The 13,175-nt window shown below is 38.6% G+C and overlaps 1 protein-coding gene across 1 annotated transcript; it reads left to right on the forward strand.

Moving 5' to 3' along the window:
• The first annotated feature begins 6,369 nt into the window (after positions 1-6,369).
• On the forward strand, positions 6,370-12,792 carry LOC127854626 (uncharacterized). Its single transcript, XM_052389692.1, has 6 exons — positions 6,370-6,757; positions 7,374-7,449; positions 7,821-7,900; positions 8,288-8,427; positions 8,818-8,996; positions 12,068-12,792. The coding sequence occupies exons 1-6, from the start codon at positions 6,468-6,470 to the stop codon at positions 12,197-12,199; spliced, it is 897 nt and encodes a 298-aa protein (XP_052245652.1). The 5' UTR covers positions 6,370-6,467; the 3' UTR covers positions 12,200-12,792.
• The last annotated feature ends 383 nt before the right edge of the window (positions 12,793-13,175 follow it).

Genomic DNA, 13,175 nt, shown 5'->3' on the forward strand with positions numbered 1-13,175 from the left:
ATTTAAACCGACTATTAATAGCTTATTAATATCTTAGTAAGAAGGTGATTTTTCAAGCGTTTCCGTAGTGTAGTGGTTACACGCTCGCTTCACATGTGAGAGGCCCAAGGTTCGAGCCCCAGTAAAATCAAATTATTTTATTTGTGTTCTGTGTTAACTTTTTGTTTTGATGTAGACATTTTAGTTTAAATAAATATTTTGTTTTATTGTAACCATTTTTTGTTTTTTTTTTATGCCCATGAAATATATGTGTGAGGGTGGGGGGGGGGGGGGTTCGTAAACACATTAAAACATTTACAGTGTTTTCATATCAATGAGTACTCAACCCCTCTCGTAAATGAGCAACATAAGAATAAGTTCAGAATCATCCCCCCTTGAATTTGAGAAAAATATAAAATAACGCTTACAAGATGAAGCAGATTTTTTAAAACCTACACAGTTCTGTTCCATTAATGAAAACTGCACACGGGATGACAGTAAAAAAAAAGGAAACCAATGTAAATAAAACTAGAAATGGCGCGGCAGAGGCCGACGCGTATCCCCACGCCGCATGTTTGACCCAGGGGCGCCCCAGGGTTGGTAATGGGGCCATGCATAGTTGAGATTTACCGTATTGTCATCAGAGAAGTTCAGTATCAATTAGAAGTATATTGGTGTAGAAATGAAGAAATAATAGTACAATGCAATTTTGGATGGGCGTGGCCTATGTGGGCGGGGTGCCCCAGGGTTGGTAATGGGACCATACATAGTTGAGATTGACCGAATTGTCATTAGAGAGGTTCAGTATCAAATTGAAGTAAATCGGTGTAGAAATGCGAAAATTATAGTAAAAGGCAATTTTGGGTGGGCGTGGCCTATGTGGGCGTGGCGCCCCAGGGTTGGTAATGGGGCTATGCATAGTTGAGATTGACTGTATTGTCAAAAAAGAGGTTCAGTATCAATTTGAAGTCAATTGGTGTAGAGATGAAGAAATTATAGGAAAAGGCAATTTTGGATGGGCGTGGCCTATGTGGGCGGGGCGCCCCAGGGTTGGTAATGGGGCCATGCATAGTTGAGTTTAACCATATTGTCATAAGAGAGGTTCAGTATCAATTTGAAGTGAATCGGTGAAGAAATGAATAAATTATAGAAAAACTGCAATTTTGGGTGGGCGTGGCCTATGTGGGCGGGGCACCCCAGGGTTGGTTATGGGGCCATGCATAGTTGAGATTGACCGTATTGTCATAAGAGAGGTTCGGTATCAATTTGAAGACAATCGGTGTAGAAATGAAGAAATGATAGTAAAATAACCTAAAAAAATGAGTGAAAACCTCTGACCCGGCCCCGCCCCAACCCCTATAACTTTTGACCCAGGGGTCAGATCAAAAGTCCAAATAGTGCAGGGTCGCACATATGCTCATAGCTACCATGTGTGTAAGTTTCAAGGTTCTAGTGCTTATAGTGTAGGAGGAGATAGTGGCCAGGACGAACAGACAGACAGACAGACGAACAGACAGACGGACAGACGGACGGCGGAGATAACCACAATATCCCCACGCTGTTCAAAAAGCGTGGAGATAATGAACTATGAAATATTTGGGGGTTACAACACAAAATCATAGATAATGGTTATTTGGGGGTTATAACACAACATCATAGATAATGGTTATTTGGGGGTTATAACACAAAATCATAGATAGTGGTTATACCAGTATCCTTTTCTATTTTGTTTAAAATAATTAATATTTACAGTAGAAAAAAATCGTTCCATGTAACTTCATTGAGTGCCTTTAACACTGTAATTCCCGACGCCCTTTGATGCTTTGCATCAATACTTATCTTGTATCTACTGAAATAACTTTTTATTTTCCGCTATCTTAATTCCGTTAAAAGACATTTTGTCATTATATAGATTGTACAGGTATTTACACTATTGCATCTCGAAATGTTTCAATCAAAACTCTTTCCTTACAAACAAGATCTTCTCTGAGAGAGCGATTTATTACCAACTTTGAAAAATATTTGTATACATGATATATCGAACATTCTATTTACCGATTGCTTTACACGGTGGCATAGAGGTGACATTCACTCCTCTTTTTTTAAATTGCACTCCTCTTTTTTCTATCTCGTGGCCACGAGTTAGCCATGTCGGGATCTCGAGATAGCTATGTCGTGGCCACGAGAAAGAAAAAAGAGGAGTGCAAAACTAAATAAAAGAGGAGTGCAATTAAAAAAAGAGCGGTGCAGTAAATAAAGGAAGGGTGCATTAAACAAAAGAGGAGGGAATTTCGAGATCTCGAGATCCCGACTTAGCTAACTCGTGGCCACGTGTTAGTCAGCCAATCAAATACTATCTTGTTCCCTAAAATTAATCAGCCAATGAAAACGTCCCTAAAGCAAGGCTCTGATATAACATAACATACTACTATTAGTACTACTATTACTACTACTACTGCTGTTGTTGTTGCTGCAGCTACTACTACTACTACTACTACTACTACTACTACTACTACTACTACTACTACTACTACTACTACTACTACTACTGCTGCTACTACTATTACTACTACTACTACTACTACTACTACTACTACTACTACTACTACTACTACTATTACTACTACTACTACTACTACTTCTACTACCACTACTACTACTACTACTATTACTACTATCGCTACTGCTGTTACTGCTCCTCCTACTACTACTGCTACTGCTACTGCTGCTGTTGCTAGTAGTAGTAGTAGTAGAAGTCGTCGTCGTAGTCGTCGTCCGTCGGTCGTCGTCCGGTCGTCAGTAGGTCGGTCGTCCGTCCGTCCTCCGGTCGTGGTCCGTCGGTCGTGCGTCGGTCGTGCGTCGGTCGTCCGTCAGTTGTCCTCCGGTCGTCCGTCGGTTCGTCCGTCGGACGTTCGTTGGTCGTCCGTCCTCCGGTAGTGGTCCGTCGGTCGTCATTCAGTCGTCCATCCGGCTTCGTCCGTCGGTCGTCCCTCGTCCAAACATCGGTCGTCCGTTGGTCGTCCATCAGTCGTCCCTCGGTCGTCGTCCATCGTCCGTCGGTCGGTCGTCCGTTGGTCGTCCGTCGTCGTCCGACGTCGTCGTCGTCGAAGTGGTAGTCGTAGTAGTTGTAGTAGTAGTAAAAGTAGTAGTATTAGTAGTAGTAGAGTAGTAGTAGTTGTAGTAGTAGTAGTAGTAGTAGTAGTAGTAGTAGTATAGTTAGTAGTAGTGGTAGTAGTAGTATATTTGTAGTAGTAGTAGTAGTCTAGTAGTAGTAGTGTAGTAGTAGTAGTATTGTAGTAGTTAGTAGTAGTAGTAGTAAGACGGTAGTAGCGGTATAGTGTAGTAGTAGTATAGTAGTCGTAGTAGTAGTAGTCTCGTCGTAGTCGTCGTATTAGCGTAGTAGTCGTAGTATTCGTAGTAGTAGTAGTCTCGTAGTGTCTAGTCTTCGTAGTAGTCGTCGTCTTAGTCGTCGTGCTTCAATAGTAGCTGTCGTCTTAGTAGTAGTAGTAGTAGTAGTAGTAGTAGTAGTAGTAGTAGTAGTAGTAGTAGTAGTAGTAGTAGTAGTAGTAGTAGTAGCAAAAGCAGCAGCAACAACAACAGCAACAGTAGTAGTTGTAGTAGTAATAATACTAATAGTATGTTATGTTATATCAGAGCCCTGCTTTTGGGACGTGTTCATTGGCTATTTGAGGGAACAAGATAGTATTTGATTGGTTGACTAACTCGTGGCCACGATTTAGCTAAGTCGGGATCTCGAGATCTCGAAATTCTCTCCTCTTTGTTTAATAAAAGAGGAGTGCAATTTAAAAAAAAGAGGAGTGAATGTCACCTGTATGCCACCGTAGCTTTCCTTTATGTTGCGACTTAATTTCAGCCAATCACGGAGCCGCGCGTGGCGATCACGGACAGTCACGAGGCGTGTAGCTGCTTCCCTGATCGCAGCAACAAGCTGATCGGTTCCATGCTCTACGACAAGATTCAGTGCGTGCACACAGGCCTTGTGGGACACACGCAACCAGGGGTCTTCAAGGTACGTGCGATGAAACTAAGATCCGATTAAAAAAAATAAATAAGTGCCGATAGCAAAAGTTCATAAAATACCAATGTAAGCTTGCTGACAGCGGTCAAAATGGTAACAGTCTTTTCCGTTATTCGTAATTCACCAAATAGGGGATGATTTCATATACATGTATATCATTGCGACATGTGGGAACTTGTGTAGATAACCTAGTTTCCCCATTAGGGTCATAACCTAGTTTCCCCATTAGGGTCACAACCCTCCCACCCCCATTAACGAGACGAAAACGATTGATATAATAATGACTGCATTTTTTAGACCATGTCTGCGCATTTTATTACGAATTTTTATGGAATTTTGCTTGTTATTATGCAGCGTGAACGAAAAATGGTTGGCAATGACCGCGTTTTCTCGCGACTACATCGCGTACCCTTTTTATACCTAAAACGTTCTGGAGTTGATACTTAATGATATCAATCACGAGTTCTTTAAAAAAAAATATTTCATATTGTCGCACTACCGATCTAAGATGTTTTTTCGTGTGCAAAATATGGACATTTTGTCGCCATTATGTTCGACAGCGGATGCTTTACGACCCTTTATTGTTTTGCTAATGTTGTCGTCCTTATCGTCTACCGATTGGGCGACGTTACGTTGTTGAAGTCCCACGATCATTTTCATGCAATAACAAAAACACCAACAACCGAAGTAATACGAAAAGTGAGTAATACTAAAACACAGGACAATACTTTAGGTACAGTTACTATGTCCAATAAAGGGACCTTTTCACGGTTTGGTAAATTGACAAAATTGGAAAAAAATCATATTTGCAAATTTTCGTTGTATTTATGACATTTGCGAGAAAACAGTATTACTGAACATTTACTCTGCTCGAAAACACACATCTATTTAAAATCCTTTTATAAAGCGTTACAGACGCAAGAACGATTGAATAATTTGGAAAGTTCTGTTGTTATTTTTATATTTTGTGACATTACTTGGATTGCTGATCTAAAGTATAAAATACACCACTACCATAACAGGTTGCAGAATCAACATGGTTTTCAAAGGATTACACACAGGCTGAACAAAATGTAATCATAACATTAAAGGGGCCTTTTCACAGATTTTTGGCATATATTGAAGTTTGTCATTAAATGCTTTATATTGATAAATGTAAACATTGGATCTAAAACGCTCCAGTAAAAATCAAGAATAAAATTAAAGAAAGAAAAAAAGTAACCCTCAATAAGGCTCGAACCACTGACCCCTGGAGCCCTGGAGTATAAGTCTACCGCTAAGGCCACTCGGCCATCCGTGATCATACCATGACTGTTATGTTTTATACTTTATATTTAATCGTATTATCACACAATGTAACGACAAACGACAACAGAACAGAAATTATTTAATTGTTTCGCGTTGCAACGCTTTATAGTGAAATATTATGGGCAGAATGAAAACACACCGTTAAGAACTTTATTTTTGCAAATAAATCATGTTATTGAGATATGTTTGCAAAACTCTTTAGTGCATAAAGTACAGTTTTTCTTGTAGTTTGTGTTGATATCTTAAGATTTAAGAATGTATTCTTGAATACGTTAAGTCGGTGCCAAAATGTCACGTTGCGTGCAGCATAACCGTGAAAATGAATGGCTGTTAACAAAGAATGTTTGGCCAAGAAAACAAGCACCACTTACCGGTATGGAGTCACTTGATCATGTACCCTGTATATGAGCACGGATGGGCGAGTGGTTTTAGTACTAGACGTTTACTCCCAGGGTCAGTGGTTAAATTCGAGTCCCGTTCAGAATTTCTGTTTTCTTTAATTTTACTATAGTTTTTTACTGGAGCTATTTAGTTCATATGTTTACATTTATCAACTTAATTTAATCACACACTTCAATACATGCCAGGATCTCTGAAAAGGTCCCTTATACTTATCTCTAGTTTTAGAGGAAACAATTTATTATCCTTCCATAAAATCCAATGTGTACACTCCGTTCTATTCTCGATTCAAACATACATTTAACAAGTAATTTCCTATCAGTTCTACAGTTCAGTAGACAAAAACTGTAATTATTATCAAGAAATGCATATATCCACTGGTAGTGAGATGATATAATTTAGAAAAAAAATGGGGACTTACCCTGTACTTAACTGTTATCACTGCTATTTAATTTGGTGTGTAAATATTAAATAAAATATTTTACAATTGTGTGACTAAGTCACACATCGTACTTTGTATGTACTAATTTGTTGATGCATATATAGTATATGTTATATTATGTAGTAACCATAGTTTTATGTCGTCTAATTGTCAAAATCAAAACGTTGCAGTTTGTGCCATTCTGGAATGAAAACATGGAAGAGCCTAAAAAGATGCGCAAACGTGACATGCGCATTGCGAAAACGAAATTTGTTTTCGGGTATCCTCGGCCTCGTTTTGAAATTGTATCGGAAAGCGAGGATGAGGAGGACGCGGAGGGAGACATCGCCGACGAAAATGATGAGGATGGATGACGAAACTGACACACACGACGCGCCACGATTACCAACTGTTGGCAGTAAGAGTAGACACACAGAAACACCTAAAACTTCAAAGACTAGTAGGAGTCGTGCAACAGCAGATGACAGCGAGTACGACAGTGAGGACTATGACGACGAGGTGGATGAAGAGTATCTACCGTTTCAGCTGCCACAGATCGGATACCCGGATACTCCATCCCTACCGCCCAGTAGCCAGAGCTTCCGATCGAGGTTTGATATCGACCATATTTCACACCTTCAATATCAAATTTTTGATTTTATATGTTTGCTTGAGAATTGCTTTAATACGTTCAACAATATTACATATACTTATTCACTTTATATAGTTCTGGATCTCTGATGCCGTTCCCATTTATTTTAATTGTATGTAGGACGTTTGAAATGATGGATCGGTCTTTATGATGCCATCAAAGTTCGTCATGTTTACATGCGTCGATTAGTTATTATTTAACTTAAGTTGCTCCTTACTTCTATAATAATTAACATAAATTATAGGGTTTCAAAATTATATGCGACTAAATGTTCTCGTTGCCTCACAGTCACAGGTACATATGCCTTACCGGTAAATGATTTTGGTCGTTTACCAACATGACCGCCTACAAGCGGGGCTCACTATTTTTTTTTGGTTTTTGATGGAATTGAGCTTAAATAATAGGTTCAAACTTAATCATTTTGTAAAATATTTTGAAAACGTTTAACCTAGCAATCATTTAAATATGCTTAATATCATGATAAGGAGACGTTTTCTCTCGCTTAAAACAATAAATATAGCAGCTAATGCGGAATTCACGTGGCCTGTTAACGAGCATCGCTGTGCATTGTCCAGGTACAGTGGGTACACCGAAAGTGTTCCGGACCTGCCGTCACTTCCGCCGTCACGCAATTTGACAGCGCAGACTACGGTAGCACATGTTTAATATTCAGCATACCGGATATATATTTAATCTAGTATTATAAAGAACGACTTATAACACGGCTGTGTGTCAAATGTGTTAATTGGGAGATAGTTTAAACGTTGACATTGTGAGTGTTTGTTGTTTTAATCATACAAAGCCAAATGAACTGCAGAATAAAATATCGTTTTAATGCATATTCTCATGTATATTCTTTCGTAATACGCGTTCTTTTATTGAATAATTTTATGTCCATTTATTTTGTATCTTCAAAGTAACCGCTGTCATGCATCCATGCATAATGTACACATATATGTTCCTAGTATAAACTGGCATGCAATTACGAGTATCCATGTACGGTGTTACTTTCTCCTCCGTAGCGGACCCACAAGACGCATTTTACGGGCCAGCGGGCTGCCACCGTAAAGACCGCCAAGACAGACAAAACCAAGGGATCCAAGTGAGCATCGATTCAGTAGTTAAGGCTGCATGGAATGCATTATTTTCCAAATCCTGTTATTTTATGCAAACGCATTTCAAGTTTCTCATTTTGACTTCTGCGAATAAACTTCCTTGCAGTATTTAAAGTACACGTTTTCCAAAATCCCACTCAATATTTACTTAAAAATAATAATTTATATGAATCGTCTTACTGTGTATACAGCAATTAATGTACTCAAAATACTTGTTTACATCCTATGCGCAAGCTTGGTGATTTCGAAAAGGCAAAATAATGTCGGGCAACTCTGTGTATCGCTATTGTCGGTTGCTATAAATGGATACATGCAAACATAAACACACATGCCTTACATATATGCCAATCTTATCTGAAAACCCCGTCTGGCAGGTCGAAGAAGAAAAGTTCCGTGGACAGCGGCTATGAAGAGGACGGTCGCAGCGGAAGGAGCACGGAGAGCCGCCAGTCACTCCCGGACGGACCTGTCATCAGTACAACTAGAACCTTCCAGGGAAGATTCTTCGATCCAGGTCTAAATAAACAAATATTATGTATATACACTCGATTTTTGATCGTTTCACTTTCCCGGAACTATATTTTTGACTTGATTAAACTCAATCGGGAATCCTCGGACAATTCCGCCATAACGGCGATCGTCTGTGTGACGACGGTGTGGTGGAGCCCACTGTCCGAAGCGTTCAGATTGGATTATACTCTGACAAGTTTATATTTTACCATACATGAGGTTTGTAAGTGCCGATTGTTTAATATATACGACCTACAAATTCCAAAAAGTATCCGGTAATAGCAAATCTAAATGTTATCAGATTATGATTGACCGTCCAAATAGCCTAATTGCCTTGTTATTGTATAATAAATTCGTGACTTATACCTGAAAAAATACCGTTTTATTTCTCAAGTAACCAAGCAGGTGATGCTTTATGATATTGGCACTACTCCGGGCCGGCGACTTCCAGTCGGAAATATCGAGCCGCTCAACAAAGCTCCATTGGTTCCGGAAACCGGCAAACAAACATTGAAGTCGGGATCCAACCCTTCGGGCTCGAAACCGGGAACAAGGGAGAGCAATAAGTCTCAGGTATACAAAATAGCAACTTCCATTTTCCGGTATTAATCCGACATATCCCTTATTCTCACAGTATCGGCCCTCCCTATAGTATCGTGACTTCATCGGAAAACCCTCAATAAGTGCTGGAAAGTTTATGTTTTTTTAGCACACCTGATTGCTCAGGTGAGCTTTTGTGATCGTTCTTTGTCCATCGTCCGTCCACATTTGTTTGTAAACACTCGAGAGGCCACATTTCTTGTCCGATCTTCATGAAACTTGGTCAAAAGATTTGTCCCAATGATACCTCGATCGAGTTCGAAACTGGGTCATGCTGGGTCAAAAACTAGGTCACTAGATCAAAACAAGAAAAACCTTGTAAACACTGTAGAAGTCAAATTTCATGCCCAATCTTCATGTTACTTTGTCAAATTGTTTGTCTTGATTATATGTTGGTTCAAAAGTGCTTCCGGTCAGTTTTCCTTATTTGACTATAGAGAAACCTTTTGAACTCTCTAGAAGTCACATTATTTGCCTAATCATCGTGAAACTCAGTCCAGACATTGGTTTTATTGATATCTCGGACAAGATAGAAAATGGCTCAGATAGGTGAAAAAAACACACTTTTTAGCTCACCTGATTGCTCAGGTGAGGTTTTAGAATCGGTCTTTGTCCGTCGTCCGTCCGTCTGTCCACATTTGGTTTGTAAACACTCTAGCATTCACATTTCTCAAGCATTCTTTATCAAAGTTACTGAGAAGGCTATACGGCCACAAGATCTCAGTCAAGTTTGATAATGAGGAAAATCGCATAATATATGCCAGAATTATTGCCCTTAGATTTTCAAAATTTTCATTATATTATACAAAATCCTTGTAAACACTACAGAGGTCACAATTTTGTTTCAGATTTTATGCATCTTGGTCATAATATTTATTTTTGTAAACAAAGTTTGATGTTTGGTCACAAGGGGTCAAAATATAGGTCACCAGGTCAATTACAAAACCTATGCCAGAGTTTTGGTTCAATAATGATGAAACTTGACCAGGACAATATCAAGGTCAAGCTTGACGTTTGGTAATGTGGGGACAAAATCTAGGTCATGGGGTCTAATCTTTCAAAAACCTTGTAAACACACTAGAGGCAATAGTTTTGGTTCAATAAAGATAATACTTTGACCAGGATGATTTTCTTGATGATATCTAGGCAAAGTTTGACATTGGGTCATTTTGGGTCAAAGTCTTGGTCACGAGGTCCAAATCTTATAAGAACCTTGAAAACACATGCAGAATTAGCATTATTTGCAAATGTTTGCAATGCAAAATACCCATGCAAATGGACAGTACTCAATCAGAATTAATCATATGCTCACACTGCAAAAGTAAACAGAAGAGAACCAATCTAATTTGCTCTAGAGTACTGCATTTTCAACTAAGCAATGAACAAGGCCTTGTAAAAAAGGTGAGCGAACTAGGGTATCTTGGTCATCTTGTTTTATTTTTAGAAGTTGTAATTTATTTCATGGTTATCTATGACTATTACGACGATCGTTGGAAAGTAGGTCATGTTTATTCAAGGGTGATGCTATGATTTTTAAATTGCATAACACACAATTATGTTAGTTTGTTTATTGATTATTAGTAGCTTTATCAAATGTTTTATATGCTACTTATTGTCCCCTACCGGTGAAACCGGAGGGGACGTATGGTTTGCACTCCGTCTGTCTGTCTGTCTGTCAGTCTGTCAGTCTGTCTGTCAGTTCGTAACACTTTTCTGGATCCTGCGATAACTTTAAAAGTTCTTCATATTTTTTCACGAAACTTGAAACATGGATAGATGGCAATATGGAGATTATGCACGTCATTTCATTTTGTTCCTACATCAAAAATTCTGGTTGCTATGGCAACAAATAAAAAAAGATTATTTTTTTACTGACAATGATGGAGTTTCACCGGTAGGGGACCATATTGCTTGGCAATCTCTTGTTTTAAATAAAATTTAAAAAATATTTTAATAACACCATGAGTAAGAATTTCGTTTTTCCATTAAGATGCTATTTTTAGAACAAGCACATGCACAAAGTAACAAATGTAAGAAACCAATCAGAAGGGTCGATATTAAGAGAACCATTGCACATGACAATTTCCAACCTCCGCGCAGAGATTTTACGGGAACCAGCATAGCTGGATCAATTGTCTGTGAGAGAAAGTAATGACAACTCTGAGTGGAGCATGGACAATCTCTTGCACGACGGTTTCATTACATTCATCAATCTACTCGCAGAGTTGTCGTTTATTGCTCTAACATTCAGCTATGCTGGTTCCAGTCAGATCTCTGCGCGGAGACTGTACATTCATGTGTATGTGAGAGCACGGAACAACAACTCTGCATGGGGATTGTGTACATGATACAGATTACTACAAGGAGCTAATTCTAGCCAAAGACACTATCAATATACATGTGTATTGATAGGTCTTTGTTTTAGCTAGTATTTTGTCAAAACAATGCCAATTTAAAAGCAGTTGTCGTTATTATGTCACAAACTAAACATTAACTATAGATTGACATACAACACGTGTGTTTTTGTATTTGTTCACTAAATTCGTATGTATTCATCATGAGGGCCGATAATACGGATAGGCATGCTAGTTATGTACTTAATCATGTTATGTAAACAAGAATAAAACAAAATAAAGACAGTCACAAATTATTGTATAATATATGCTTGACCTATCGCACGACCTCAAATGGCGTCACTTGCGAACAAATCATCCTTAAGAATTCATGTTTCTGTAAACAATTTTGTCACTATCCCGGACACGGCGGGATACACAACCCCCCCCCCCCCCCCCCCCCCCCCGATCCCAACACTAAAAGCATAATTAAACTAGTACACGATGAAACTCAGGAAATGGAAGCTATGATTCTGTATGGGTTCTAGGACGAGCCTGTGCGCATTCAATCATACAGACGGCCATTTGATCGTGCAGACAGTTTCGGTGCAGATGGGCCCTTAGCATTGGTATAAAAATCTATTTCAGTAATAATAAATCATGCATGACTCGTTTGACTAGTTATACATGACCCGCGCCTTAACGTTACAGACGAGTCACCATAGCGTTCCTAAGGCGGCGGTTCTGGGTGCCGTTTCCATCTCGAATATGCTGCGTGCGAACAAAAAGAACAAGGAGAACATTGAGGCTGCAGTTGAGGGCGAGGACGGGGCGGGGCAGTGAACATGACGTCATTTTGTCCAGCAACGAGCTTTTCATGTGACCTTACGATGTGTATACTAGGTCAACATTGTTTGATTGACATGACTAGGCAGGTTTGGTATGTTCATGTATAGATCGCATAAAATCAGGTCAATCACAACTTGTCGTACGGCCAATGAAGTACTGTGCTTGTAAATAGAACTGGGTTCTGTTCCTAATGTACTGTCTCTATTTTGTATACCTAATGCTCAATGCTATTACCGAGTTACCCGGCATATGTTACCCATTATATCCACTTAAAATCACGAAAAGGAGGTGTTTTACCTAGGACGTCTGTCTGTCCGCAGACACAAACTTGTCTGACATTCAAACTTGCATGCATTTTTTCCATATGCTATAGCACATTGACCATGTTAATCTTTTATTATGTTACGTTGAAAAATTGCAAAAGTTATGTCCTTTCTATAACATTATTACAAATTGTACATGTGTCACTTGATAATTTACTGTCTGTCAATAATATGTTATGATAATACTTGATAATAATATATGATTTCTATAAGGTCATCCAACATGATGCTGAAGATTTCCTTCTTTACTGGATATATTGAAGTTTCTTTATGATACATGATACTTTTGTTGAATAGCATTCTATTTTATTTAGAGACATATCTGTCGATGAACAACATTGTTATACTGTTGGATTGCATGTTATTATAATATTGAATTGTTGTATTGCTATTTACTAAATAATATACTAGTTGCTTTTACTGAATTGCATGTTTAAGTTGCCAATAAACAAGCTAATGCTAATAAGTACAAATTGTACTTGGTCCAAATTATAATTACAAAATATACAGATATAACCATATATTGTTCATGTTCAAAACAATAGTTGTTGCTGTAAGAAAGGAATGACTCTATGTGTTTAGCCTTACTTATGCCTTTTTGTCCACTAGAAGATGTGGAATCGTGAACATTTGCTTGCAAAAATCAA

This window comes from Dreissena polymorpha, chromosome 1 (genome assembly GCF_020536995.1).
Source record: "Dreissena polymorpha isolate Duluth1 chromosome 1, UMN_Dpol_1.0, whole genome shotgun sequence".
Classification (NCBI taxonomy): domain Eukaryota; kingdom Metazoa; phylum Mollusca; class Bivalvia; order Myida; family Dreissenidae; genus Dreissena; species Dreissena polymorpha.